General features: G+C 35.9%; 1 protein-coding gene across 1 annotated transcript in view; it reads right to left on the bottom strand.

The window, feature by feature from the left end:
* The window catches only part of LOC126469698 (uncharacterized), an 894,140-nt gene that overhangs the window by 377,417 nt on the left and 489,750 nt on the right, over nt 1-26,973 (bottom strand). The window contains exon 20 of the mRNA XM_050096872.1: nt 7,683-7,760. Coding sequence (XP_049952829.1) covers nt 7,683-7,760 — 78 coding nt within the window. The remainder of the gene's footprint in view (nt 1-7,682; nt 7,761-26,973) is intronic.

Genomic DNA, 26,973 nt, shown 5'->3' with positions numbered 1-26,973 from the left:
ATGTAGTGAAATACAAATGGAAATTAATATTTTTTGGAGTTTAGTTTTTTTTATAATTTATGATATATTTAGAGAATCTGTCATTGGCCTCTTATGCTGATGGTGCAAGTATGAAAGCCAAAACCACTCAGTAATTAGACATAATTATAGTGAAAGTAGTTTCCAGTCATTTCCACTGGATCCTGGAGGGGGGGTGACTAATATATATATTTATCACTATGCCCAATCTTATTTGCCTTTGTCCAGTGATAGCAATATATTCATCACAACCAAATCCAAACATTCTGGTAGCATGGTCAGTTAAATCTGTACTTTTCAACTATTCACCATGGAATTAACTGTTGAGTTCTTGCTTTTTACACCAATTTCTTTGTTTAAAACTTGAGGTTGCATTAACCCTTTCACTGTGGCGTGGAGAAAGTGGTGCCAGAAACAGACTTTCTCAGGGTCAAATTTTTTCTTTTTTCTTTTTCTCTCTTTAAGTCATTAATAAGCAATTAAACACATGGCCATATGAATATAGCTCACACATATTTATTTTTAAAGTTTGACCAAAACAATTACTTATAATTTCGTCCATGTACAGGTGCTTTTGGAAACAGTTAAAATAAACAAACTGACATTGCACTCTGAACATTGCATCTTTCCTTCGTTTTGGAGCCAACTGGTTTATTGAAACACATGCAGCAATATCTTTGATGCTTTTATTTTCCTCTAGGTATAGGTGGAACAAATTAATATGAAATGTCATATTAGCACTCATGACCAGAATGAAAAAGTACTGGGGCCTCATTGTCACTTATATCTCTGCATACATTATTGAAACTATGACCTTCATGTTCACTTTTCAGTGAGCTAAATAACTTGATTAATGTGGAAACTTCTCTTTCACTATGGCCAACATAAGACAGATGCCATTCTGCACAACTGAAAGACATGAACAACAATGAATAACACAGTAGTACAAAGCAGTTCATTGGCTTGGATTGATGTAAGCAGACCTGTTTACCTTCAACTATAAATGTATAAAATGTAACAAAATTTGTAAATTTTACTTTCAGACTCTATGTATTTACCTGATTATAAGACAAGGTTTTTTTCTGTAATTATTCATTCAAAAAAATATGGAGTCATCTTACATTCAGAGATTAAACTATTTCTGCTGAGGCCAACATTTTTACTTTGTTGAATAGATTTATGTGGGACTCATCTTACATTTACAGTTAAAGCTTTGGCTATTGAGGTTCTGTAAAAATTTATTTTGAGCAGTCTCAAAGGGTGGGGCATATCAGACAATACTTGCATTTGAATAGGCTCAAAATTTCCCTATACACTGTTGCGCTTGGTGCACTATTGACCTAGCTTGAAGAATCATGTGATGTTTGAATCGCAGTGCTGGTGCAAGGGATAGGCGGGGAACTACGAACTAGCCACTACAACAATCTAATGTTCTGCTTAAAAACTGGCAATTTTGTGAAATACAGGAGGAAATAACATTAAATTCAATCAACTTACAAACTTTTGTTGTATTTGAACAGATGTGTAATAAAAGTTCTCATACATGTATGGATACCGCGCACACACACATTAATGCTGTTTTTTAAGTAAAGGTAACATTCAAAGGCAAAAATCTTATCCCTCAAAAACTGTTACTTGATCCTGAACCTGAGTTGATATTTTATTTAGCTAGGAGAAAGTTACCAAGAGGTTGCAAAATGAGAAATTCGGTCTCTGTACACGTATTAGAATATAGTAGAAAATCACCATCAGCTTTTTGACCAGGTTATGAACAAGATTATGACATTCAGATGAAACAAGAAGGAAAATTAACTCACAATGAAATGTTTAACAAATGAAATAAATCATATTAAACAGTCGATAACTGTTATCGTGAGAACAAATTACAGCAAAAAGACCCACTGTGGAGATAGTAAGAACAGACACCACTAGATTGCAGGATGAGTGAAAATTCTACAATTGTACTGACTAGTGATTACAGTCTTTTATTTGTGTATTAGTTGCTACTTTTCATATGATCTGCATCCTACAAGATATTTCCATCAATGTTTATCTGTTGCTCAAGTACAGCAATATGGAAAGTTGGAGGATGAGCAGAACACAGCGCACTTGAGGACTATGATGAGTGTGTAGAGAGGAGTGTTGAGGAGTCAGAAATTGTGCCATGAAAACATCTACTACTTTTATAAACTGCAGCTTGCCTGAATCCATTTGCACTCGCAATTGAATTGAGTTTAAAACTGAAGAAATACTCAACGATAACATACATTTTTGCAGGAGATGATAAGTCTCGATGTGGACCAGTGACACACTTATGTGTTTCATGCAGCAATGTTGTCAATGCTCACCATGAAGTGTGACAGGAATGATTGGGGGTGTGTCAGCTGCCGGTTCTACACAGTCAATCAGAGAGTGGTGGGCAGATGATACGTTTGGAAGCAAGTGTCATTGTAACATTTTCATGTCAGGATAGAAACAAAATGCTATGTGTGTTCAGCAAAAAAAAAGAACAGCTGTGTTCTAGAATCCCACTGTAACCACCACCTCAGATATCAGAACATATTTGGAAGATACAGCCAAATATTTGTAACAGTGGAGATATAAGATTCACAGCTGTCCTGTTAGGATGATGACAATTATTATTATTATTATTTCTTTCCTTTCTCAGACGTTATGTCTGGTTAAAAATGGAAAGGGACACAGACTTTGATCAAGCAAGATTTCCTTTTAACTGTACGGTATATGTTACATTGCATTTAGGAACTTTCAGGTAATTGAACATGTATCAATAATTACAGATTTCTGTAGTTGTATATATACGTTTGGATGTAGCTGTATTGCGTTGATGTACTGGTGGATATTGTGTGGTATGACTCCTGTAGTTGATAGTATAATTGGTATAATGTCAACTTTATCCTGATGCCACATGTCCTTGACTTCCTCAGCGAGTTGGATGTATTTTTCAATTTTTCTCCTATTATCTTCTGTATATTTGTTGTATTGGGTATGGATATTTCGATTAGTTGGGTTAATTTCTTCTTTTTATTTGTGAGTATGATGTCAGGTTTGTTATGTGGTGTTGTTTTATCTGTTATAATGGTTCTGTTCTAGTATAATTTGTATTCATCATTCTCCAGTACATTTTGTGGTGCATACTTGTATTTGGGAAGTGTTGTTTTATTAGTTTATGTTGTATGGCAAGTTGTTGATGTATTATTTTTGCTACATTATCATGTCGTCTGGTGTATTCTGTATTTGCTAGTATTGCACATCCGTTTGTGACGTGATCTACTGTTTCTATTTGTTGTTTGCAAAGTCTGCATTTATCCGTTGTGGTATTGGGATCTTTAATAATATGCTTGCTGTAATATCTGGTGTTTATTGTTTGATCCTGTATTGCAATCATGAATCCTTCCATCTCACTGTATATATTGCCTTTTCTTAGCCATGTGTTGGATGCATCTTGATCGATATGTGGCTGTGTTAGATGATACGGGTGCTTGCCATGTAGTGTTTTCTTTTTCCAATTTACTTTCTTTGTATCTGTTGATCTTATGTGATCTAAAGGGTTGTAGAAGTGGTTATGAAATTGCAATGGTGTAGCTGATGTATTTATATGAGTGATTGCTTTGTGTATTTTGCTAGTTTCTGCTCGTTCTATAAAGAATTTTCTTAAATTGTCTACTGTATTGGCTGTGATGTAATATTATTTGAATTTATTTGGATATTAAGTGTGGTTTCCCAATTATTCATTACTATGTTTAGGAACTGTATCAATTTATGATCTACTTTGTATATTTCCAATATTTGTAGGAACCATGAGTGGGGTACACTATCAAAAGCTTTTTGGTAATCAATGTACGCATAGTGTATTATTATTATTATTACTATTATTATTATTATTTCTACATGTGTTATCAAAATATCAACAATAAATAAATGGTATAAATATAGAATATGTGTATTGTTAACTTTTTACACAGAATAAAAGAATAAAAGTCTGTAATCTTCGTTAGTTGGAATGTGTTCAGGGTTGTCTTACACTAAGCTAAATACAATATTTTTCACTCTGCAGAGGAGTGTGTGTAGTTTTGAAAGTGCCTAGCAGATTAAACCAAGTGCCACACTTTGAGTGAAGGAAAGGAGGGTTCTCTGTCTTCTCTATGTGCCTATCAATGACACAGCACCCCATTTAATGAGTTAATACCTTTACTTATTAAATTACTCATAATTCTATTACTAGACCCCAGATTTTCACACCCTATCAAACTGTGAAACATGCATGTATTCACATAATATATATCATTAAACATGCACAATAAAGCAGCAAAACAACAAAAATATGCAGTATTCACTTCTATATTTACTTCTTATTTCTTCTAAAACAGTAAACAGTAACCAATTTCTCCCACTTTTCCTTGCTTACCTTCATGCATTTACCAGACAGAACATTTTTGACACAGAAAATGACATTTCTATGTCACAAGAAGTGACAGATGCATATTTAGGTGAAATAATTCTGGAACAAGTCAGATCAAGCTGATACTTTTTTACACTTTTGCCACAATTTTTTTTTTTTTTTTTTTTTTTTTTTGTCAACTTCATGAACTAAAAATCAGGATATGATCTGATAACTTTGTTATCTTAAAAATGGCAACAACCACTTCAACACAGGATGATTGCAAATATTTTTAATCCTTTCAATAACTGTCCGGAATTCCGCCTGTGGTTTGCAACTTTGTTATTGCCAAAAGAAAATGCACAAAACTTGATTTCGTCTTGCTTCAAATCTGTTTTCTTGAATATCACTTTCGTGTCTTTAATGCAAACTGCATTAGTCACCTCAAAAGTCTACAGCCCAAAAATGAAGCAAGAACCTCCTACACAGGCCTAAACCTGATAAATTCCGACTGTAGGTGTGCTACTTATATACTGTAAATTTTAATATATTCTCTTTATTTTACCTAATTTCCTGTTCCTACATGTAACAGCAGCCCTGGATGTCCACTTACACATCCTGACCAATTGACCTGCTGTATGGTGTCATCATAAGCCATATGTAACAACCCCTTCCCCCCCCCCCCCCCCCCACCCCCCCACCCATCTGCAGAGCACGGGTGAAAAACAGACATTTGACGGAACTTATGTGGACAGGCAAGAAAATACAAAGTATAGGATTCAAGATAGACCAGCAAGAGAATGCAGAGTATAATTACAAAAATTTCCTTTTGTTTATTTAATTTCTACATGTCATATCAAAATGTCAACAATAAATAAATTGGATAAATACAGAAAAGGCATAATGTTAACTTTTTAGACATATCCCTTTCATGAATAGGAGTTTGTAAATTTGATTAGTCAGAGTGAGTTAAAAAACAAATTTTTCCCAAGAAACCACTCATAAAGGGGGGGCTCATCTTATATTCAGGGTTGTCTTATACACGAGTAAACACCGTATTTTTCACTCTGCATGGGAGTATGTGTAGTACTGAAACTTCCTAGCTGATTAAACAATGTGCCAGATTTCCTCTGAAAGCTAGCAGGCACCTCTTGTATTCTTTATGTATCTATCAGTGACTCAACACCTAAATTATTTGGTGAGTTAATATATTTACTTATTAAATTACTCATAATGTTATTACTAGAGCCCAGATTTTCATGCACTATCAAATGGTAAAACATGCATACATTCATGCAATGTCATATCAGTAAATACACATAACAAGGCAGATAAAGAATTAAAATATGTGATAGAAAATACTGTTTCTATATCACAAGAAGTGACAGATGCATATTTGGGTGAAGAAATTTTGGACAACGTCTGATCAATTTGATAGTTTTTGTTACAATTTTGCTGCAAAATATTTTTTTGTCTTCTTTGTAAACTCAAAATCAGGATATGAACTGATAACTTTGTATCCTAAAAACAGCAACACCCACTTCTCCACAGGATGACTGCAAAGATTTTTAACCTTTACAATAACTTAAACCTCGTGGCAGATTAAAACTGTGTGCCGGACCGAGACTCAATCTCGGGACCTTTGCCTTTCGCGGGCAAGTGCTCTACCAACTGAGCTAACCAAGCACGACTGTACCTCGTCTCCTACCTTCCATATGAGGTACTGGCATAAGTAAAGCTGTGAGGACGGGGCATGAGTCGTGCTTGGGTAGCTCAGTTGGTAGAGCAGTTGCCCGCGAAAAGCAAAGGTCCCGAGTTCGAGTCTCGGGCCAGCACACAGTTTTAATCTGCCAGGAAGTTTCATATCAGCGCACACTCCGCTGCAGAGTGAAAATCTCATTCTGTTTACAATAACTATCCGGGACTCCACCTGTGGCTTGCCACTTTGGTATTTCCAAATTAAAATGCACACAATTTGATTTGATGTAAGTATGGTCTTGCCTCATATCTGTTTCCTTGAATATCACTATCGTGTCTTTAATGCAAACTGCATTAGTCACCTCAAAAGTCTACAGCCCAAAAATGAAGCAAAAAACCTACACTGCAGTAACTTAAGGCTTTTCAGTAGAATGACGCAAAGAGATGTCAACTTCAATAGATATGTAACAATTCAATGTCTCTTACTGACAACGTAATCAAAATTACCACAGTAAAAGATGGCAGCATTAATCCAGGTACCCCACCTGGTTAAAAAAGGTTGTAGGGGCACAGCTAAATCTGGAAGAATATCTCTAAATCCAGCAATGTGGACAAGTGCTTTCTAGAGTACCTTCAATTGGAAAAATGGCAGCATATAACTTAATGCTGTCAGCAGTTTCAAACCATTGTACTTTGTGCATCAATTTTCATTGTTTATATCATTTTTTGTAATAGTGTATTCACACAATCAAATTTTAGGCTACCATTTAAGCTACATGATGTCGCACATGGGCCAGCCATGTTAGACACTTCAAGTTATGATAAAAATATTGAATAGCTTTCCCAGCCTTCATCACATATGGAGCAGCATTGTGCAATGACAATAATAATAATAATAATACCTTATTTTAATTTAATTATATTGGCACAAAGTATACCGACTTCTAGTGACAACTACCGAGCTAAAGTAGGGGACTTGAGCTCAGTATGAAGTTCACAAACTGCAACAATTCCGCAGAATTGCTTATGTTCTACACCTTGGTGTAGTTCATATGAATAAATCTATAAAAGATAGTGTCATGCACGTTACTTAAAAACATACACAAAGGTCAAAAATGTGATATAACATGCATTACAAGTGCCTCAATTCATACCATCTTCAAAATATACATTTACCCAGCAAATGGCCACACATGCAAAAATTCATGCAACTTGTGTTTACACAGAAATCTGGACTCTAGTTATTATACACCTGCCTTGGAAAGTGAATAGCTCTCACCGATTCATAATAATTTGAAATAAAATCATGCGTGCTTTGTAGCTATAGAATTAATTAATGCTGACTCCCAAACTACACATTCATTTCTTCCTAACAATTCAATTATGACAAAAATCAAACAATCCCATTAAGAAGTATAACTAATATTTGACTGAATCTGAGAAAAATTATAGCTGCACACTATACAAAGCACAGTTCACAGCATTACCTTGTCAATATTTACAGAACTCTCATAAGCGAAAAACTGATTGCGACCATGACTACAGCATAGGTATAGTGAATATATACCTGATTCATTGTGGTCTCTGTGCCACCAGCTGGGTTTAAAATATTTCTTCTGCCTAGCTGATTCAGCATATGGTTCACCTGTTAGAAAATACAACACTGGTCAATGTAACTAAGCAGCTATCAAGAACGTTTTGTAACTTTTGTAAACAAAGGAAAGGAAAAGAATGCAATATCATAGCCATGTGATTGGCAGAAATGAACAGTACCTGGTGCAATTTATATAAATTAGGATTATGAACACCAAATCATGACCATCATCATCATTATCATCATCATCATCATCATCTACTACAGGTTGATTATAATTAAAGTTAAGCTTTCAAAATGCTGCAGAAATTACATCACTGGTCAGAATGATGCCAAATTGCAATGGAATATTATCGGAGAAGAGGGAAAACATATAGCAGAAGAAAAAAATAGTGTGAAAATTCATCAATAGATGGCACTGTATGCTACAATACATCACTGAAAACACCTGTCATGTGCACGGCCCACTGAAGTTGGTACAAACACGACGGGTACATGGTTTTTCCTCCTTTCGCATGTACAATGTTCGCCATGACTGTCTCAATGTAGGATCATGGCACACATCGCTCTGCAGAAGTTCCAGATTCTGAAGGGTTTGAAAAAATGCATTGGTCTGATGACTGCCGTGGGTCTGGTGGAGTGCAACGTGGTAGAGGGAGGAAATGAATTGATTTGATGTCAGTGGAAGCAGTAGTCACAGCAATGCAGGTGGAGATGATTGGTGGTATACAAACATGTAGTGCAAGGAGAATTGCCCAAACGCTGGACATACAAATGCGCACGGTGCGTAATATCTTATGAAACAACCTTCTGCGCTATTCATTAGAAATTATCCATGTGCACGAGTTACTTCCTGTTGACTGGCCTTTGCTTTAGAATTTCTTGCTCACATGGAAGTGGACAATGATAGGCAGTGGAAGATTTTATGGACAGACAAAGCCCACTTCCATCTGACAGGATATGTGAATACACAGAATTGTCGAATATGGGCAACAGAAAATCCACACGCAAATCAACTAGTACCACTTTGTCATGAAATGGTCACTGTGTGGTGAGGGTTTATGGCATGATTTACCATAGCGCCATATTTTTTTGAAGTGACAAGAGCTTACCATCACTGGTAAGCGCTATGAGTGTCTTTTGTGCAATGATGCCATTCCAGCTCTCCAAAAGTGTGGATGTGTGGATGGGATCATTTTTATGCTATATGGCACACCTCCACACATTGCAAATCCTGTTAACCAGCGCTGAAGAGTTATTTCAGAAATGCTAGAATTATCAGTTACCATTGCGCTACAGCCTGGCCGTACCGATCATCTGATTTTCATCCGTGTGACTTCTAGCTGTTGTGCTCTCTGCAAGATGATGAGTTCAGTGTTCTGATTGCAAACTTAGCCACACTGAAGGAATGCATTGTGGATTACATCCTGAACGTGATCCCCGGGAACACTTCCATCAGTTGTGGAACATGCTGTTTCTCAATTTGAACTTGTTGCAGAAAACGGTGGTCAGCATTTTGAACATGTTTTGTACCAGACACACAGAAATTAATAATCCAATTTGATTTTGATTCATGCTTTCCATGCATTTTTTGGCCTAAGGACCATTAAAAACCGATTTTCTCCATCTTATTTGATATGACCTTGCCATGGTTGATGGTCTTACATAACTAACAGTATCACATCTGTAGGCCCATGCACACTGAGTAGTACAGTTTGTTTAACATCAAACGTACACCTTAGGCATTTTTGTATAACTCATTTGTCATTTGCAGTAGAGAATCATTAAATTATGATGCTTACAGTGCCATCTATTGCTACATTTTGTAACTATTTATTTTTCTTCTGCCATGTATTTTCACCCTTCTCCAATAATATTCTGTTGCAATTTGATGGCATTCTGACCAGTGGTGTTATTTCTGCAGCAGTTTGATTATAATAATCCTGTACTACATTTCTATTCAGTTAAGAGCAATTTAGTGCATCATCACAATTACAAATACCCAGTGAAGTAGGTAACACTGTGGTTTTCATAAAGATGAAGTAGTGCACAAGTTGATGAGGCTATAGACCCATTGTTAGTGAGAAACTTCCCTTTGTCCATTTCTTCATGCTCTGCCAAAGACTACAACAACCATTAAATTATCTGTCTCTAAGGTACAATGGTTCAGGACAAAGTTTCGTATTCTGGTGAAAAAGTCTAGAAAACATTATCAGTGGATATCAAGCAGGAAACTGAACATTCTCAGTTATTTAAGAACAAAGTAAAAGAATGTTGGATTAACCACTATTACTACAACTTATCAGAACACTTGCCCTCAAGAATGTGATTCTGTACAACTCAAATAATTGTGTTAGACTGATCTTGATGTTGTCAGTAAAAGGAAAGCTGACAAGGGTCTGTGTAAAAGTAGATAAATGCCTTGTTTGAATTATTAAATAGTGACGGGTCCTTAGTACTATTAGGGGTAGAGATGCAAGTAGGAGGGGGGGGGGGGGGGGGGTGAGAACTAATCTACAATTAATTACCATAACTGTACATGTGAATAGATTAGGTCTAGTCATAGTTTGCTGTCAGTATATGTAACTACCAGCATTGGATCCATCAGTATGAAACACACATGTGTACTTGTGGGCTGCCACCCTTCCAGACTGCTGGCAACAAAATCACAGATATGTAAGGTAAACTGTTTAATTACAACCATTAGCAAACTGTATTTGTTGTCAACCACATCTCGGACAGCTGCCACAGTCATACATGTCACCAGTCTTGCCACTGGAGGACAAAGCGGCACTGCATTTAGTGCTCTTCAGGCCATAGCACAGATGGTGATTGCCACTCCCTCAATCACGGCTCTCATTGCCCAGTGCTGTCATACACACACACTTGTGTACAAGTCTTCACCCTGAGTGCTGTCCGTGTTCACCACAGTAGCTGCTGATGGAATATTTCTGAGGGAAGGTATTTATCATACAAATGTAACCCACCCCCTTTCTCTCTCTCTCTCTCTATCTCTCTCTCTTCTCTCTCTTGCCATACATGGCAACCCTTGCGGGGAATATTTCTGAAGTTGAAGTGCTTTCAAATGAAGAGGCTATATTTTATGCTTTTATTAACAAGATCTGTGAACTGTACCCAATTAGCGAACTACACCCCCTTTCTCTCTCTCTCTCTCTATCTCTCTCTCTTCTCTCTCTTGCCATACATGGCAACCCTTGCGGGGAATATTTCTGAAGTTGAAGTGCTTTCAAATGAAGAGGCTATATTTTATGCTTTTATTAACAAGATCTGTGAACTGTACCCAGGCTAGAGAACTGCATGAGAACTATGATAAATAGATAATGAACTGTGTTTGAATTGTTATTGAGGTTTTGTTGAACTATAATAATTTATGACACTAAATCATATTTTTTGTTGCTATGAAAGTGATGTTAGTGTAAACCGTGAATAGGAAGTGCTGAAGTACTATGAGAATAAAAGTTAATGTTGTGTGCATGGTCAATGGGATTATATTGTAAATCATCACTTAAAGATTTGTCATACTACAAAATGGTGCAGCGTGCATAGCAGCATGATACATCCATGGACAACATGTGCAGTGACAGCACATAGTGGTGAGTGCAGTTAGCAGTATAGGGCACATCTGATGTGTCTGTTTCAGCACACAACAACAGTGGAATTGCAGCTATCAGATATGGGTTTAATTTTATGTCAAATTAAGTCAAAAATAATTTTAGTAAAATCATAGATTCACACTTTGGTGTTAAATCTGAAATAGAGAATTAAAAAACCAATGATCTCACTGAGAATTTTGAAGCAGCCACAAATAAATTTCAATGGTAATGTAGAATTAATTAATACTGAAGACAATAAAAATGTAGATTTAGTGGCAAACAATGACAATGTAAACCCAGGATGTGTAGTACCTAGTCAGAATGAAGTGATTGATTGGAATGACGATATCAGAGAAAATGACTCTGACATCAACATTACTAATGAGCCAACAGATGAGTTACATACATTAAGTTATCATACAGCATCAGCTGGCACGTTATCAATTCAGTATGATTATCAGTATACGAAGTCTACACTAAAATCAATTTTGCAAGAACAAAAAGTAGAACAAAAGAAAACAGATAATGGATTAAAGGAAATTAATTTGGGAACAGCACAACTTAATTCTAAGTTTGATGCACTGGAACAAAAGGTTATAATCCTTGAAGTGAAAACTGAAGGATGCTGCAAGAAACTAGATTATGAAACACAAGAATGGGGTAAGAAATTAGAAGTTTGTAAGTCAGAAATTAATATGTAGATTGACCATGAAATCAAGGATTTGCAGGATCAAAATGGAGTAACACAAACAACAATTAATGACATTAGTAACATAAAGCAAGAGCAAAGCAAATCCATCAAAGCATGTAGTGAGAAACACAGACTATACTGTAATAATTTATAAAGTATCAAAATTGACCATGAAATATTTAGTCATAATATTTCACATGCAGAATCTTCTTGTAAAGGTAACACAAGTGTGATTCAGGGAAAACTGAGAACAATACAGCAAAAAGCACTTGCTGAGATGCAATACAAAACAGAAAATGAAGGTAAACAAAAGTCCAAATTTGGTGTGAACAAGAAATAAAAAAACATATTGTTCATGTATGTGACATAGAAAATCACGCCAGTGTGTATAAATTGCACCATTTCTCTCGTAAGAGAACTATACACTCAGTAGCCTTCATTAGACAGTTTGAGGGTACCTTGCCTGGAAACACAGTAGAACAACAAAAAATCAAACTCGTGATGAGTAGGTTTGAAGGAGAAGTAAAATCATGGGGAACAGGGGTCAGCAACACATGTAAATCATATAAAGAATTTGTTGAAGCATTCTTGAGTAAATCTTGCAGCACACTAATCAGAGTGAGGGGTGAAGTAGTTGCACAAAAAAGGTTATGTGGTGAAAAAGGAGTAAGGTACTTGGGCTGGGAAGGGAAAATTGGTACAGCTGATTCATGAAAGTATACGGGGTGGATCTCAGGCCACACATGGTCAAATACCTGTTGTTATAGGTAGGAAAAGTAGGTCTATTGTTGGATAAATCCAGACAACAGGTTCCCCTGCCTGTAAAGTATCTCCAGGACTTTAAAAAATGCTGAAACTATCACTCACAAGGCAGATTTTAACACCTCAAATTTCATATACAAAAGATGTCACAAAGAAAAACAAACCATTGGAAAGAGTAACATGGGGCATTTCACAGACTTTACAATCCTCCATCAAAACATGCAATCAATAAAAAATAAAATACAACTATTAGAAGTTGAGCGCCAATCTCTAAACTGCACAGTAATTTGTATTACGGAGCACTGGTGTAGAGACACAGAAATCCAACATGTATTATTATCACTGTATGAAAAGGCAAATTCTTAATGCAGAACTATCTCAAGGGGTGGAGGAGATGCATTTATATCAGTAAAGGAACACAGTTCAAATCAAGACATGACCTCAGTACAGTAAGGTAAGACAAACTCTTTGAAATATCAGCTATTGAATAAATAGGGCTTGATATCACCAAAACATTAATCATTTTGTGTGTATATAGATCTCCCAGTGGTAGTGTGGGCACTTTTTTCAATAAGTTAACAGAAGTTCTAGATAAATTCTCAAGTATAGAGGTCAACATAATTCTGTGTGGGGATATCAACATCAACACTAATACCATAAATGAATCCAGCAGCACCTTCATAAACATCCTTGAAAGTTTTAGCTTCTCCCTATTGGTCAATAGTGCAACACGGGTTAAAACAACAACTTAAACAGTAATTGACTATGTGGCCACAAATATGGAAAGGGAAATATAGGATGTAGCTGTAAAAGATCTCTGACTATTAGATCATCTCAGTCAAATAACAACAGTAAAATCAGGCATCAAATCATTCCCTAAACTACAAACCTACAAACGACATCCATCAGAAATCAAAATAAAAGATTTTTCAAAAGAACTAGAAAAGCAAAGCTGGGATGAAATTCTCTATATTCTCCACATTGCTCAAATTCAACTTTGAAAAGGCATTTCCAAAAGTATGCATGTCTGTATCAGCATCTCACAAAAGCAGGTATTAAGAAGTCCTTCCAAACACTTAAACACCTCAGTTCCATGAAAAAGATTCACAATGATCCAGAATTCTTAAATTTCTATCATAGATACAAAAATACCTATAGGAAGATGCTGATTGCTGTAAAAAAAGTCATTTAATGACAAAATAATATACAATGCAGAGAATAAAAGCAAACCAGTCTGGGATGTTATAAAAAAGTTAACGGGGTGAGGAAAACAATCGCAGAATAACATACTGTTAAGGGAGGGGGATAAGGTAATAAATGATCCACAACTCTTAGCAAATTATGTAAACAAGCATTGTTCAAGTATTGCAGAGAAGTTACAGCAAAACTTCCCCAAAACAAATAAAACACCAGTAAATAATAATGCACTAAGTACAATGATGTTACTTCAAACCACAGATAATGAAGTCAATAAAATTGTTCAAAAAATAAAAAATAAAAAGTCAGTAGTCTTAGATGAAGTACCAATGTGTGTACTGAAACACTACATAGGGACTATAAAAGGCCCCTTAACAAAAATAATAAATGAATCCCTTCACATCAGCGACATTTCCAGAGCAGTTAAAACATGCAAGAGTTGTACCTCTGCTTGAGAAAGGTAATACAGAATACATAGTAAATTACTGGTCCATTTCCCTGCTGTCAGCATTCTCAAAAATAATAGAAGCAATTATGAAAGACAGATAAATGAATTACCTGAATAAATACAATCTTTTAAGCAAATCACACTTTGGTTTCCAAAGTGTCAGAAATACAGAGTCAGCCATAGTGGAATTCACAAAAGTTGCACTTGATGCTCTTGATAAAGATGAGTGTGTCACAGGCATATTTTTGGCTCTTTCTAATATGTTTAATACAGTCAACCACAAGATTCTATTAAATAATTAAGAAGCATTAGGAATAAGAGGGGTAGCTAATGACTGGTTTCGGTCATACCTAACAGTAAGGGTCTAAGAGTAGAGGTAACACATAATTCAAATAGATCTAAACAGTTACTGAAACTCTTATCAGAATCAAAATACATTAATGACTTTTCCAGTAGTGTTACTCATGGTGAAAAAATTCTCTTCACTGATGGCAGCAAGATTATAGTCACTGAGAAAACAAGAGAACTCCTTGCCGAGAAAGCAAATGAAACTCTCAAGGAAGTTTATGATTGGTCAAGAAGCAATAAAGTGACATTGAACATAAAGAAAACTAATGCCATGAATTTCAGTTTGAAGAGGAAAAATGACAATGTTAAATTAAATGTAGATGGCACCTCTATAGGCTGTGTAACAAATGCAAAATTTCTAGCAATGATACTGATTCTCAGTTGAAGTGGTGTGAACACACAAAGGTACTTGCAAACAGAATGTTATCTGCATGTTATACCCTTAGAATCCTATCATCAGTGTGTAACATGCAGTGTCTTTTACTTACATATTATACATATGTACATTCAGTTCTTTGCTACGGCATTCTGTTTTTGGGGAACAAATGCACAAAATATGAACACAATTTTCCAACTCCAGAAACGAACCATAAGGATAATAACCAAAAATACTTGTCAAGCTCATTGTAAAGATCTCTTCAAAACACTGGGGATTTTAACTGCTCCATGTGAATACATTTATCAGTCAGCTGTACACATCAAAAATAACATTGGTAATTACTGCATAAACAGCTCTGTCTATGACCTTGCAACAAGAGATAGACTCAACTTACATTTAGATGAAAAAATAAACATAAAACTCAAAACAGTGTTTTATACTATGGAACAACACTGTACAATAAATTACTAAAAGAGATTAAAGAAATTGCAAAAATTCACTTATTTAAAAAGGCAGCAAAAAAGTACCTGTTATGCGATAAATTTTATACATTGAAGGTTTACTTAGATAAAACAGAGTAGGTGTCTTATAAAAAAAGTTATACAAATAAACAATACAAATAATAATAATAATAATAATAATAATAATAATTATTATTATTATTATTATTAGTAGTAGTAGTAGTAGTAGTAGTAGTATTATAATGATTACAAAACATGCAACATTCCAGATAACACCTTCTCTTTATGTTTTCTTTCCCTTCGTTTTTTCCTTTCTAGAATACCTAACCCCCAAGCTATGCATAGCACAATCCTTCCACCTCTTCCTCTGTCTGAACTCAACATCTCACTCATTATGGAGAGATGCTGAATCAGATTTCCAGGATAGCAAATGGGAAGTAGTGGTACATGAAATGGCCCAGAGATACCCAGTGTGTGTGTGTGTGTGTGTGTGTGTGTGTGTGTGTAACGAGTGAAGTGTTATGAAACAATGTGTGTATAGTGTGTGCAGTGACTGATAGTGAGATATTAGTGAACAGTGTGGCATTACATTATTAAATAAGTTATTTGTAAGAAAGTATTGTATACCAGGAGTCAATCTAATGATTGCCTCTAACTAGAAGCCTGTAAATATATGTGTATATGAATTAGCTTATTTTAAATTGATCTAAACTTTAAATACTTTTTTGGCGTGTTCTACATACTTGTAAAAAGAGATCTACAGAGGAATAAAGCTGATACTACCGCTACTACTATTACTACTACTACTACTAAGATCCCGTGCTAATGTTCAATATACCAATAAAAACAGACTGCTATCAAGAAATGGTCAAAAGTATACTGCATTCAGCTATGGGAGACGAAGTTATCTGTTCACTTCTAAGAAGCATCTTATGGGGGTAGATTAGGTGGCTGCTTTTGAGAAAGTTGTGAATGAAGCACCTCGTTCCATCACAGAAAAACCACAACAAAAAAGTTTAGATGAAATATCAATCAATGACATGACATAATATTATGTCTACTAACCCTAAGGGGGCAATAAAGTTCTTTGTATTGATAGGTAATTGATGGTTACCAGGTGTCCAAGTTAACTGTCTGTTTCCTGCTGTTAGTTCTTCCACTTCTTTCATTCAGAACTATATCTGTCCTCTTTAACATTCTTCACTATTATGGTTAAGATGAGAATATTTCTTTGTACTGAATGCGAAAACAAATTAACCAAGCAGAACAAACATCTGTACAGGGTGGCAACCAGTCAAGGAATATTTTAGGGAATTGATTTTAAAAATTTTATTTAGAAGTCCCCAGCCAAATCTGTACAAGTTTTCTCCCACAGCAACTTATGCTGTGCCTACGTGCCAAGTTGCCTGCCTTTCAGAACAAAGGCAGTCTGTTCACTTAAAGCTGCTGACAAGAGACACCCTCAGCAATATGCTGAAACTGCTAGTGAATTCACGCCATCAGTTTTAGCCAATAGCATGCATGGGATACAGGCCAAGTGTAAGGATGCTGGAGCATTCTGCAGTGCAGAAATCACTTGTCTCTGTCTGTTGTGATCCAGATCGTGAGCAAAACAGACATCTTTCTTGGTAGGCAAGACTCTGGCTCTGGGTTTCATAACCGGCCACCAACATAACTTAACATGAACCGCCTCCTCATCCACTGCCCATTTATTTAGTTGTTCGTCTTCACAGACTGGCCGAAACCTGGTACCTTCCTCCTTAGGCATGTTCTTTGTATACTATACATTTGAATATATTCTATTTAGTTACTTAATTTCCTGTTCTGTCATTTAACAGTAGCCCTGGATGCCCACTTGAAAGACCAGATAATTCAACCTCCTGTACATCATAGTCATAAGCTGTATGTAACAACCTACTTCCCTCTCCCTCCTCATGTACTTTGGTATCAGAAACGTGATTCAGTCCCACTGATCAGTCCATAGGTCAGCTGTTTACTTTTTGTTCATATTAGATATTGTGTGGCCTTTGTTCATATTTGATATTGTGTGGTCAGTCAGAACTCATGGCTGTTATTCTGCTGTGAGCCGAGCCTGGGTGCTGCAGTGCATCGGATACAATGCCACACCAGATACTGCATCTGCACATACCAGTGTCTGGGGCAATGTGTACCGCCACCCTGTAGCAGCACACCACTCCAAAATGTGCGCACTGACTACACTGAGCTGCGTCTCAATGCACAAGTACATGTTGTGAGAATGGCAGCCCCATTTGACTGTTGCTTCCATTAAACCTGTTTACTGTAGTAAATTTCTTATACATGTTTTAAACTCTGTTGTTGTTGTTGTTGTTGTTGAAGTATTTCATACTTAGTTCTAGTGATGAGAAGTTTCTTAAGATATATTTTTGAGAGTTTTCTATTAATCTCCAGGGATGTGCAGATAGCACATTGTGTTTGATAACCACAGAGTCCCCAGCTGTTCATGACACTTTTTTTCCATTCCATTTTCATGTCATGATCCATTGTATTTTTTTTTCTTCTGTCTGTAAGCATCATTTCTGTGCTCTCTGATGAAAGTAGGCTCCTATTCCTTGCTCCACAGATGTGAGCACCTTAAGGGCTCTATAGACCCTATGCCTCCAAACTGCACCTGCAAGGTTTCCGAAATCATTGGCACACTAAATCTTTTTACATTGATGGGCATTTGTTTTTATTGAAAGACCAGGCACAGATGTAAAATCAGCGTCTACACCTTGTAAGAAATGTGACAAACCATAGAGTCTAATGATCCTGTATTGTCTATCAGTTTACTACTGGTATTAGGTGACTTGAGATCCCAAATGCACACACAGTCACAATTATTCAATGAGCACTTGTGTTGCCAAAGCTGATAGGATGTAGTGTGACATGCTAGATTGCGGAACGAAAGGAATGAACTTTTTCCGCCTTCTCTTTCTCTTGTTTCTGCAACTCTCTACTTTCTCTTTGCTGAACTTTTATTTCTTTTCTGTCCATGCCTTCTGTTTTTCATAAGTGGTAGCTTCTTGTCTGGTTAACTCAATGCACAGAGCAAAAATGTATTAAGTTATGTACCGTAACAAGAGTTCTAATGAATGATGATGAATTGATCTGTTGTACCCCTGTAAGTTGATAAGAGAGGATATGATAACTTGTGGCTGTTATCTCCCAGAGGGTAATGAATTTTTGTTGATATGAGGAGATGTAAGATGGCCACGCGTGTGGAAGTCGATCATTTTAACACGAGAAATAGTTATAGTTATGCAGTTAAAAAAAAAAACCTGTGAAAATTGTAAAGCTGAAATTACAACCCTAAACGAACGAATTTCAAGCCTTCAATTCATAGTCAATAATTTAAAAAGGGAAATAGCTGAACAGAAGAAAGAAATCGGCGAAGTACAAACAGTGGAAAATTCGTGTGAAGTGAAACAAGATACAAGTGATAAATCATCCGAGTGGATAGCAGTGTCGCAAAAAGTTCGGTCTCAAATCACGAAAACGGTTAAAAGTGTTACTTTCTTAGAAAAAAAACAAATATGATGTATCATAACGAGTGTACAACTGATCGTGACGTTGTAAAAACCTGCAATCCGGACACCAACAGGAAACTTGGAAACAGTGGTAAGGGCAAACACGTATCATTAAGGAAAAAGTGTGGTATTCTCTTGCTTGCCGACAGCCACGGCAGAAAGCTATCAAGCATGCTCCGCGAGAAAAATTGAGAAACGGCAGTGACTAGCATAGTGAAACCTGGAGCGGGAACACACCATGTCATAGACATTGATCTTCAGATGAACAGAATAGAGGATAACGACTTTACTGTATGTATAGCGGGCTCAAATGACATAGCTAAAAATGAAGCCGATGCCTGCGTTAAAACGCTACAGAACTTTCTAGAAGTGAATAAATCTAGGAACATAATAGTAGCCACTGTGCCCCATAGACACAACCTCATTTACAGATCGTGTGTTAATAAAGAAATTAGGAAAACTAACATCAAAATTAAGAAATTGTGTGCAGAATACCCAAAGTGCGATGTACTGGACGTAAGTAAACTACATCGAAACCTACACACCAAACACGGAATGCACCTTAATTATGACGGAAAAAGTATTATGTGCGATCACATCAGTGAAATAATTAAAAAAAGACTATTACGAAATAGATCAGTCTATCAGCTTCCTGTAAGACTTACAAGCAAAAATGAGGAAAGCAAATTCGACAAGAACGAAGAAAGCAGGAAAGAGGAGACATCAGAAGATCCACAAAGGATTGCAGCAGCTACACCTGTAAGAGTAAATTTAAGATCAAGGCGGAATATACCCAAGAAGGAGGATTTTTTCTATCCCCCTCTGAGGAAAGAAAAAACTTAGCATCATCAAACAAGTTAAAGATACACCATAAAACTGGCAAAGGACTCCATCAGCAAATTGTAGTAAATAAGGTAAAGTCTGAACCTCCTCACCAATGTGTAAAAAAATTAAACAAAAATATTCTTGATCTAAAAGTATACATCCATAATGTACAAGGGCTCAAAACCAAACTTAATGAATTAGAAATTTTGTTATCAAGTGCAAGTGAACTGTCAGATACACAGATATTATGTATTAATGAACATTTCATGAGGTCTTTTGAAATAGAAAGTGTTGTGATACCAAATTTCAAACTCGTGGGTCATTTCTCAAGAACATCTTACAGAGGTGGAGGCAGTTGCATATTTGTAAAAGACAACATTACTGCTACACCTCTTGATATTTGCAATTCGTATAGTATTGAAAAAGATATAGAACTGTCAGGTGTAGAGCTTACAGATCTAAATGTTTATATAATAGCACTTTACAGGTCACCCTCTGGTAACATAGGGACTTTCTACAAAAATCTAGCACCAGTAATAGAAAATCTAAGTAAAAGAAAATCATATAGTGTTCTAATATGTGGTGACTATAATATAGATTTTCTCTCAGAAAACTCTAGCCATCTAAGCATTAAAAATTTTATGAACAGCTACAACTTAGACCTAATGATTAACACTCCAACCAGGATAACAAATCACAGTACCACTTGTCTGGATCAAGTAGCAAGCAATATAAATTGTACTGTATCCTCCATCAAACTAGGATTTTCAGACCACAATGCATTAATCATGCAGGTCTGGTTGCAAAATAACAGCCACAAACACAATAAAATCACTGTACAGAGGAGAAACTTCAATAAAACCCACATGCATACTTTCCTCTTTGATATACAAAATGAAAACTGGCAAAATGTATACGAGGCTCAAACAGTAGACAGCAAATATGAAGCATTCTTGGATATTTTCTGTTATTATTTCAATTGCCACTTTCCCTTACAAACAAAATGTATCACCAAAGATAGAAAACTCTCCAGCTGGATCACCCCAGGAATCATTAGATCAACACAAAGAAAAAGAGAACTTTTTTACATGAGCAAATCCAAACTAGGCAGTAGTGAAGCATTTAAGTCATACTTTACTCTATATAAAAAGATACTAAAGAACGTAGTAAATGCAGCCAAAAAGCTACAGAATGATAACTATCTCAAATTGTCATCAAATAAGAGCAAAAGCATGTGGCAACTTATTAATATGAATACTAATAGAGGAAAACAGCTACAAAGTGATATTAGCTTAAAAATAAATGGAAAATTAGTCTCTAGTGGGAAAGAAACAGCAGAGGAATTCAATAACTACTTTACAGAAACAGTAGAAAACCTGGCTAACCATCTTAAAAATAGCTGTCCCTTACAACTAGAACCAAACTTATGCTCTGATACTCTATTTTTAAGGCCTACATCTGAAATTGAAATTGAAAAGGCACTTCATAGCAAAACTAAAAAAAAAAATCGTCTGCTGGACAAGATCAAATCCCATGCTTCCTCCTTCATAATTGCAGTAACTTTATCAGTAAACCCCTAGCTCACATAATAAACTTCTCATTCCTGAATGGTACATTTCCTGGTATGCTCAAAATTGCAAAAATTATACCTGTCCACAAAAAAGGAAGCAAAGAGGATCCCAGTAATTATCGACCCGTTGCACTACTTTCAACTTTTAGTAAAGTATTTGAATATATAATGGCCACCAGAATCATGTCCTTTCTAGACAAAGAAAATATCCTGTCACCTGCTCAGTTCGGCTTCCAAAGTAAGAAAACTACAACAGATGCAATACAAGAATTTCTAGATCATGCACTGGAGCTTGTGGACAAAAAACTCCCAGCCATAGGTATCTTCCTAGATCTAACAAAGGCATTCGACATGGTTAATCATAGTATACTTCTGCAAAAGATGCATTCCTATGGAATAGGAGGAAATGCCTATGGCTGGTTTAAAAGCTATCTGGAAGATCGACAGCAGTATGTCGAATTAAATGAAACTAAGCTCTCAGGTACAGCTAGCACTGTACACTCCTCCATACGTACCATAAAGCAAGGCATTCCCCAAGGCTCCGTCCTGGGCCCTTTGCTGTTCTTACTTTACATAAATGACCTTCCTCACAGCCTACCAATCACAAAAACCCTTTTATTTGCTGAAGACACCTCTATACTCATATCTGCGCCCGAACAAATTCTCCAATCTAATATAGACAGAACCACAGATCAAATAAGTCGATGGCTTCAAAGTAACAGGCTGCTGATTAATGCAAAAAAGACAATTGGAATAACCTTTCACACTGCCCAAAACAGAAATCCATTACTACCAACTATATCACTGGAAAAAAATAATGTTAAACTTGAAAATGAAATAAAATTTTTGGGGGTCACTATTACTGATACGCCCACATGGAAAAGGCACATTGACGTTACCAGCACAAAACTTAGTAGAGTATGCTTCATGATTAGATCAATAAGGAACGTCACTAACACAAGTACCCTAACCACAATGTACCATGCACTCTTTCACTCTGTACTTAACTACGGAATCATCTTCTGGGGCCAAAATTCTGAATCAATTAAGGTATTCAAACTGCAAAAGAAGATAGTCAGAACAATTATGTTCAAAAAACAGAGAGACACTAGTAAACCATTATTTAAGAAACTAAATATTTTGCCCCTCCCATGCCAATATATACTAGAATTATTATTCTTTACCAAAAAAAGTATCAACAAAATTAGCAAAAATATGGACTACCACGATTATGACACAAGATCAAAAACCTCTCTAAGAATACTTCCCCACTCAACAAAACTGTACAGTGATGGTGTCAAGTGCATGGGAATAAAATTATATAATCATCTTCCAACTTTTATACAAGAAATCCAAGAAATAAATAAATTCAAACAGGCAGTGAAATCTCTTTTAATAAAAGAATGCTTTTATACCATCCAGGAATATTTGGAATCAAAATTGTCTTAGTGCATGATAATGTATCAAAGCTGAATGTTGTTAAGTCAGTCTTGTCACATCATGTAACAATTCTCTGTAAAGTTGTAACTTTAAGTAACATAATTTGGTAGGTAATGTAAAATAATCTTTCTTCTATACTCTTGTTTACTATTTTAGACTCCTGTAAACTGTATATTTGTATTGACTTATCCCATATCAGTTGTACAAGCCATTGTACTGATTTGATCTATGGGACAAATAATAAATAAATAAATAAATAAATAAATAAAAAGGTTACTTGTGAGCGGACAAGAGGTCCTGTCATTCATGTGATCAAAGGCAATTACGTATAGGGAAGAGTTCTTCTGCCAGCTGTTTCAAGTGATGTTATTTCTGTTGTACAGATAATGTTTTGTTGTAGAAGCTGAGAAGGATAATGTAAATGCTAATTATGTTGCTAATTTTATGACAGAAGATGATTCAGTGATGTTAAATTGTCTCTTTTATGCTGCCACACCAACAGGTCAGAGCAGAACTGTTAACCATGGTTCATTTTACCATGCAGTCAGCTTCCAGTTGAGATAATGTATTCAGACTCATTTAAATTGCAGGTTATGTTACCAGTGAATAATTACTAAACAGATACCACATGGTGCAAACCCATGGACTGCCACAGCTGTCGCCTTGTGATAAGCCAGCCACATCCCAGCACGCTACCACTTTTCTTACCCTTCTTCATCTTGCCTGTCACAGTTAAGTCTAATTTTCATATTATGGTACGATTTATAAGTAACAAACTGCATAGCTTTTCAGTGACAATGCACTGAGAGTATTACATAGAGTATAAATATTAAGTGGTTGTCACATTGCAGTGGTACCAGTTGAGTCTAACAGCAGATTGGGTTTCACTAGACATGACCTGCACCTCAATAGCTATGGGAAGGGGAAGTTGGAAAAGCTTATAGGTGACAGTGTAGTGAGTGGTGGCAGGATTACTCATGGAAGAATGACTGTAGTAGTTGGTGTTAGAGCTGCACCTTTTTTAGATTGAAGTCAGCTCATAGATATACCTGCTTAAAGGAAGTCCCTCTAGCAAAGGAATCACCTTCAGAGAATCACAGATATCCAAGTAGAGAAGAATTAGCATATTTCATCAAAATATAAGAGGTATTAAAGATAAAGTTAGTGAACTGCTTACTTATGTTGGCTGTGAAGTTATTGGTATGTTGGAGCACCACTTAAATAATTTGACAATTCTGAGGCTTCCTTTACCAGGATACAGATTCGCTGGCTGTTTTTCAAGGAGTTCCTTGTTGGGTGGGGCAGTGGCTATTTACGTAAAAAACAGTATTCCATTTCAATTCGTAGATGTATAATGGTACTGCATTGAACAGGTATTTGAATGTTGTCCAGGGGCAATTGAACTCAGTAAAACGTAACTTGTAATTGTTGTTTTTATAGGTCTGCTAACTCTGACTTCTGAGAATTTCTGGTCAAGCTACAGGTGGTTCTTGATTCACTTTATATGAAGTACCTCAAATTACTTATATGTGGTGACTTCAATATTAATTTTGTATATGATGGTGCGAGAAAAAGGATGTTGGTAGATCTCATAAATTCATACGATCTGATGCAGACTGTGGTTTTCCCAACCAGGGTGCAGGGGAACAGTAGCACAGCCATACAATTTATTTTTATTCATTTTTCTTTACTAGATGGGCAATCTCTTAGTAAAAGGGTGAATGGCCTTTCAGACCATGATGCAGAAATTACGACACTAAAAGGCTTTTGCACTCAAACAAATATTACATATACTTACAAACCATTTAGGAAAGATACTCCAATGGTAAAAGAGTGTTTGTCAAACCTCTTTAAGGAACAAGAGTGGCAGGGTGTTTCTAATGCCGATTACATAGATGAAAAATGTTAACACTTTCCTTAACACATTTCTCATGCTATTTGAGAGCTGCTTTCAATTAGTGTGTTTTAAACATAGTATTAGAAGTAAAAGGCAGCCTGGGTAGCTGACTAGTGGGAAAAGGATATCATGTAGAACAAAGTGGGTTTTAAATAAAAATGTTAGAAATAGTCACAATCAAGCAACAGTAGCTCATTACAAACAGTATTGTAAGGTGTTTAAAATGTTATTAGGAAGGCAATGACTATGTGGCATGCAAATAGCATAGCTAATTCACAGGATAAAATTAAAACCATATGGTCAGTTGTGAAGGAAGTGTCTGGTCAGCAGCACAAGGTTGACAGTATAAACTCAGTTTTTAGTAAACATATTTCTGTTAATGGTAAGTCAGATATATGTACAGTGTTTAACAAACATTTTCTGACCACTGCTGGTGAATTTAAAAAAAACATAACATCTACAGGGAATCATATTACTCTCTCGGAAAATGCCTTTCTGAGACTAATGTCTGAAATACTGTTCTGTGATTTAGACAAGTAGGAGATTAGGTCAATAATTAAATCACCAAAGACTAAGGACTTTCATGTATATGATGGAATATCTAGCAGAATATTAAAGTGCTGTGCTGCACATGTTAGCCCTGCACTTAGCCATATTTGTAATTTTTCCTTTAAGAATGCTCAGTTTTCTGAATGACTGCAGTTCTCAGTAGTAAAGCCGCTTTATAAAAAGGGAGAAAGGGATAATGTAAACAATTTTAGACCTATTTCTATGCCATCAGTGTTTGCTTAGATTATTGAAAAGGATGTGTATGTAACGATAATTTATCATTTTATATCACATAATTGCCTATTAAATGTACAGTTTGGCTTTATAAATAATTCACAATTGAAAATGCTGTATTCTCTTTTCTCTGTGAGGTACTGGATGGATTAAACAAAAGATTTCAGAAGCTAAGCATCTTTTTTTATTTACCTAAGGCGTTTGATTGTGCTGATCACAACATATTGCTCCAGAAGTTGGACCATTACGGAATACGGGGAGTAGCTCACAATTGGTTCACCTCTTGCATTATCAACAGAGAGCAAAAGGCCTTTATTCACAGTGATGAAAATGGCTGTGATGTGGGGCATAGTAAAATGGCGGGTACCCCAGGGATCAGTGTTGGGGCCAGTTCTGATCCTTATTTACACAAATAATATGCCCTTTAGTATTAAAGGGAATTCTAAAATATTTCTGTTTGCTGATGACACTAGCTTTGTAGTAAAGGATGCTGTGTACAACCCTGGCTTGATATCAAATAGTGCAGTTCATGACATAAGTTCATCGCTTGTAGAAAATAAACTAACCCTAATTCACAGTAAGACTCAGTTTTATTTCACATAATGGGTATATGATTAGTGAAATTGAACAGTTCAGATTGCTAGGTGTTCAGATAGATAGTAAACTGTCCTGGAAATCCCATTTTCACGATCTTTTTCAAAGGCTTAATGCTGCCATTTTTACTTTCTGAACAGTATCTGAAATAAGGATCATTCAACATGAAAATTAGTCTACTTTGCTTATTTTCATTTGTTGATGTCATATGGTATTATATTTTGTGGTAACTCTTCCCATTCTCAAAGGATATTTTTGGCTCAGAAATGGATAGCTGGGGCAATAAGTGGTGTAAGTTCGTGAAACTCTTGTTGACCCATGTTCACTAGTCTGGCAATTCTGACATTGGCGTCTGATTGCTGTCAGCTTACCCCCAAGAAATAGCAGCTTTCAATCATTTAATACTAGGAAGAAATACAATCTGCATTTGGATTGCACTTCCTTAACTTTTGTGCAGAAAGGTGTGCAGTATACTGCTGCATCCATTTTCAATAAGCTACCACAAGAATTCAAAAATCTTGGCAGTAATCCACACCCTTTCAAATCGAAATTGATGAGAAGTTGCTTGAAAAATTAAACTGGTTCCTATTTTAAATTGTTGACTGCGTTTACTCAAACTTATGGCTTCTCTTTTTGGTTCATAAATATTTTATTTTATCTGTTATTACTTTTCTGTTGTAATTTAATGTACTGACACATTCCATGAC

This window comes from Schistocerca serialis, chromosome 3 (genome assembly GCF_023864345.2).
Source record: "Schistocerca serialis cubense isolate TAMUIC-IGC-003099 chromosome 3, iqSchSeri2.2, whole genome shotgun sequence".
Lineage (NCBI taxonomy): Eukaryota > Metazoa > Arthropoda > Insecta > Orthoptera > Acrididae > Schistocerca > Schistocerca serialis.
The sequence above is the reverse complement of the archived record's forward strand: the minus strand, read 5'-3'. Positions and strand labels throughout refer to the sequence as shown.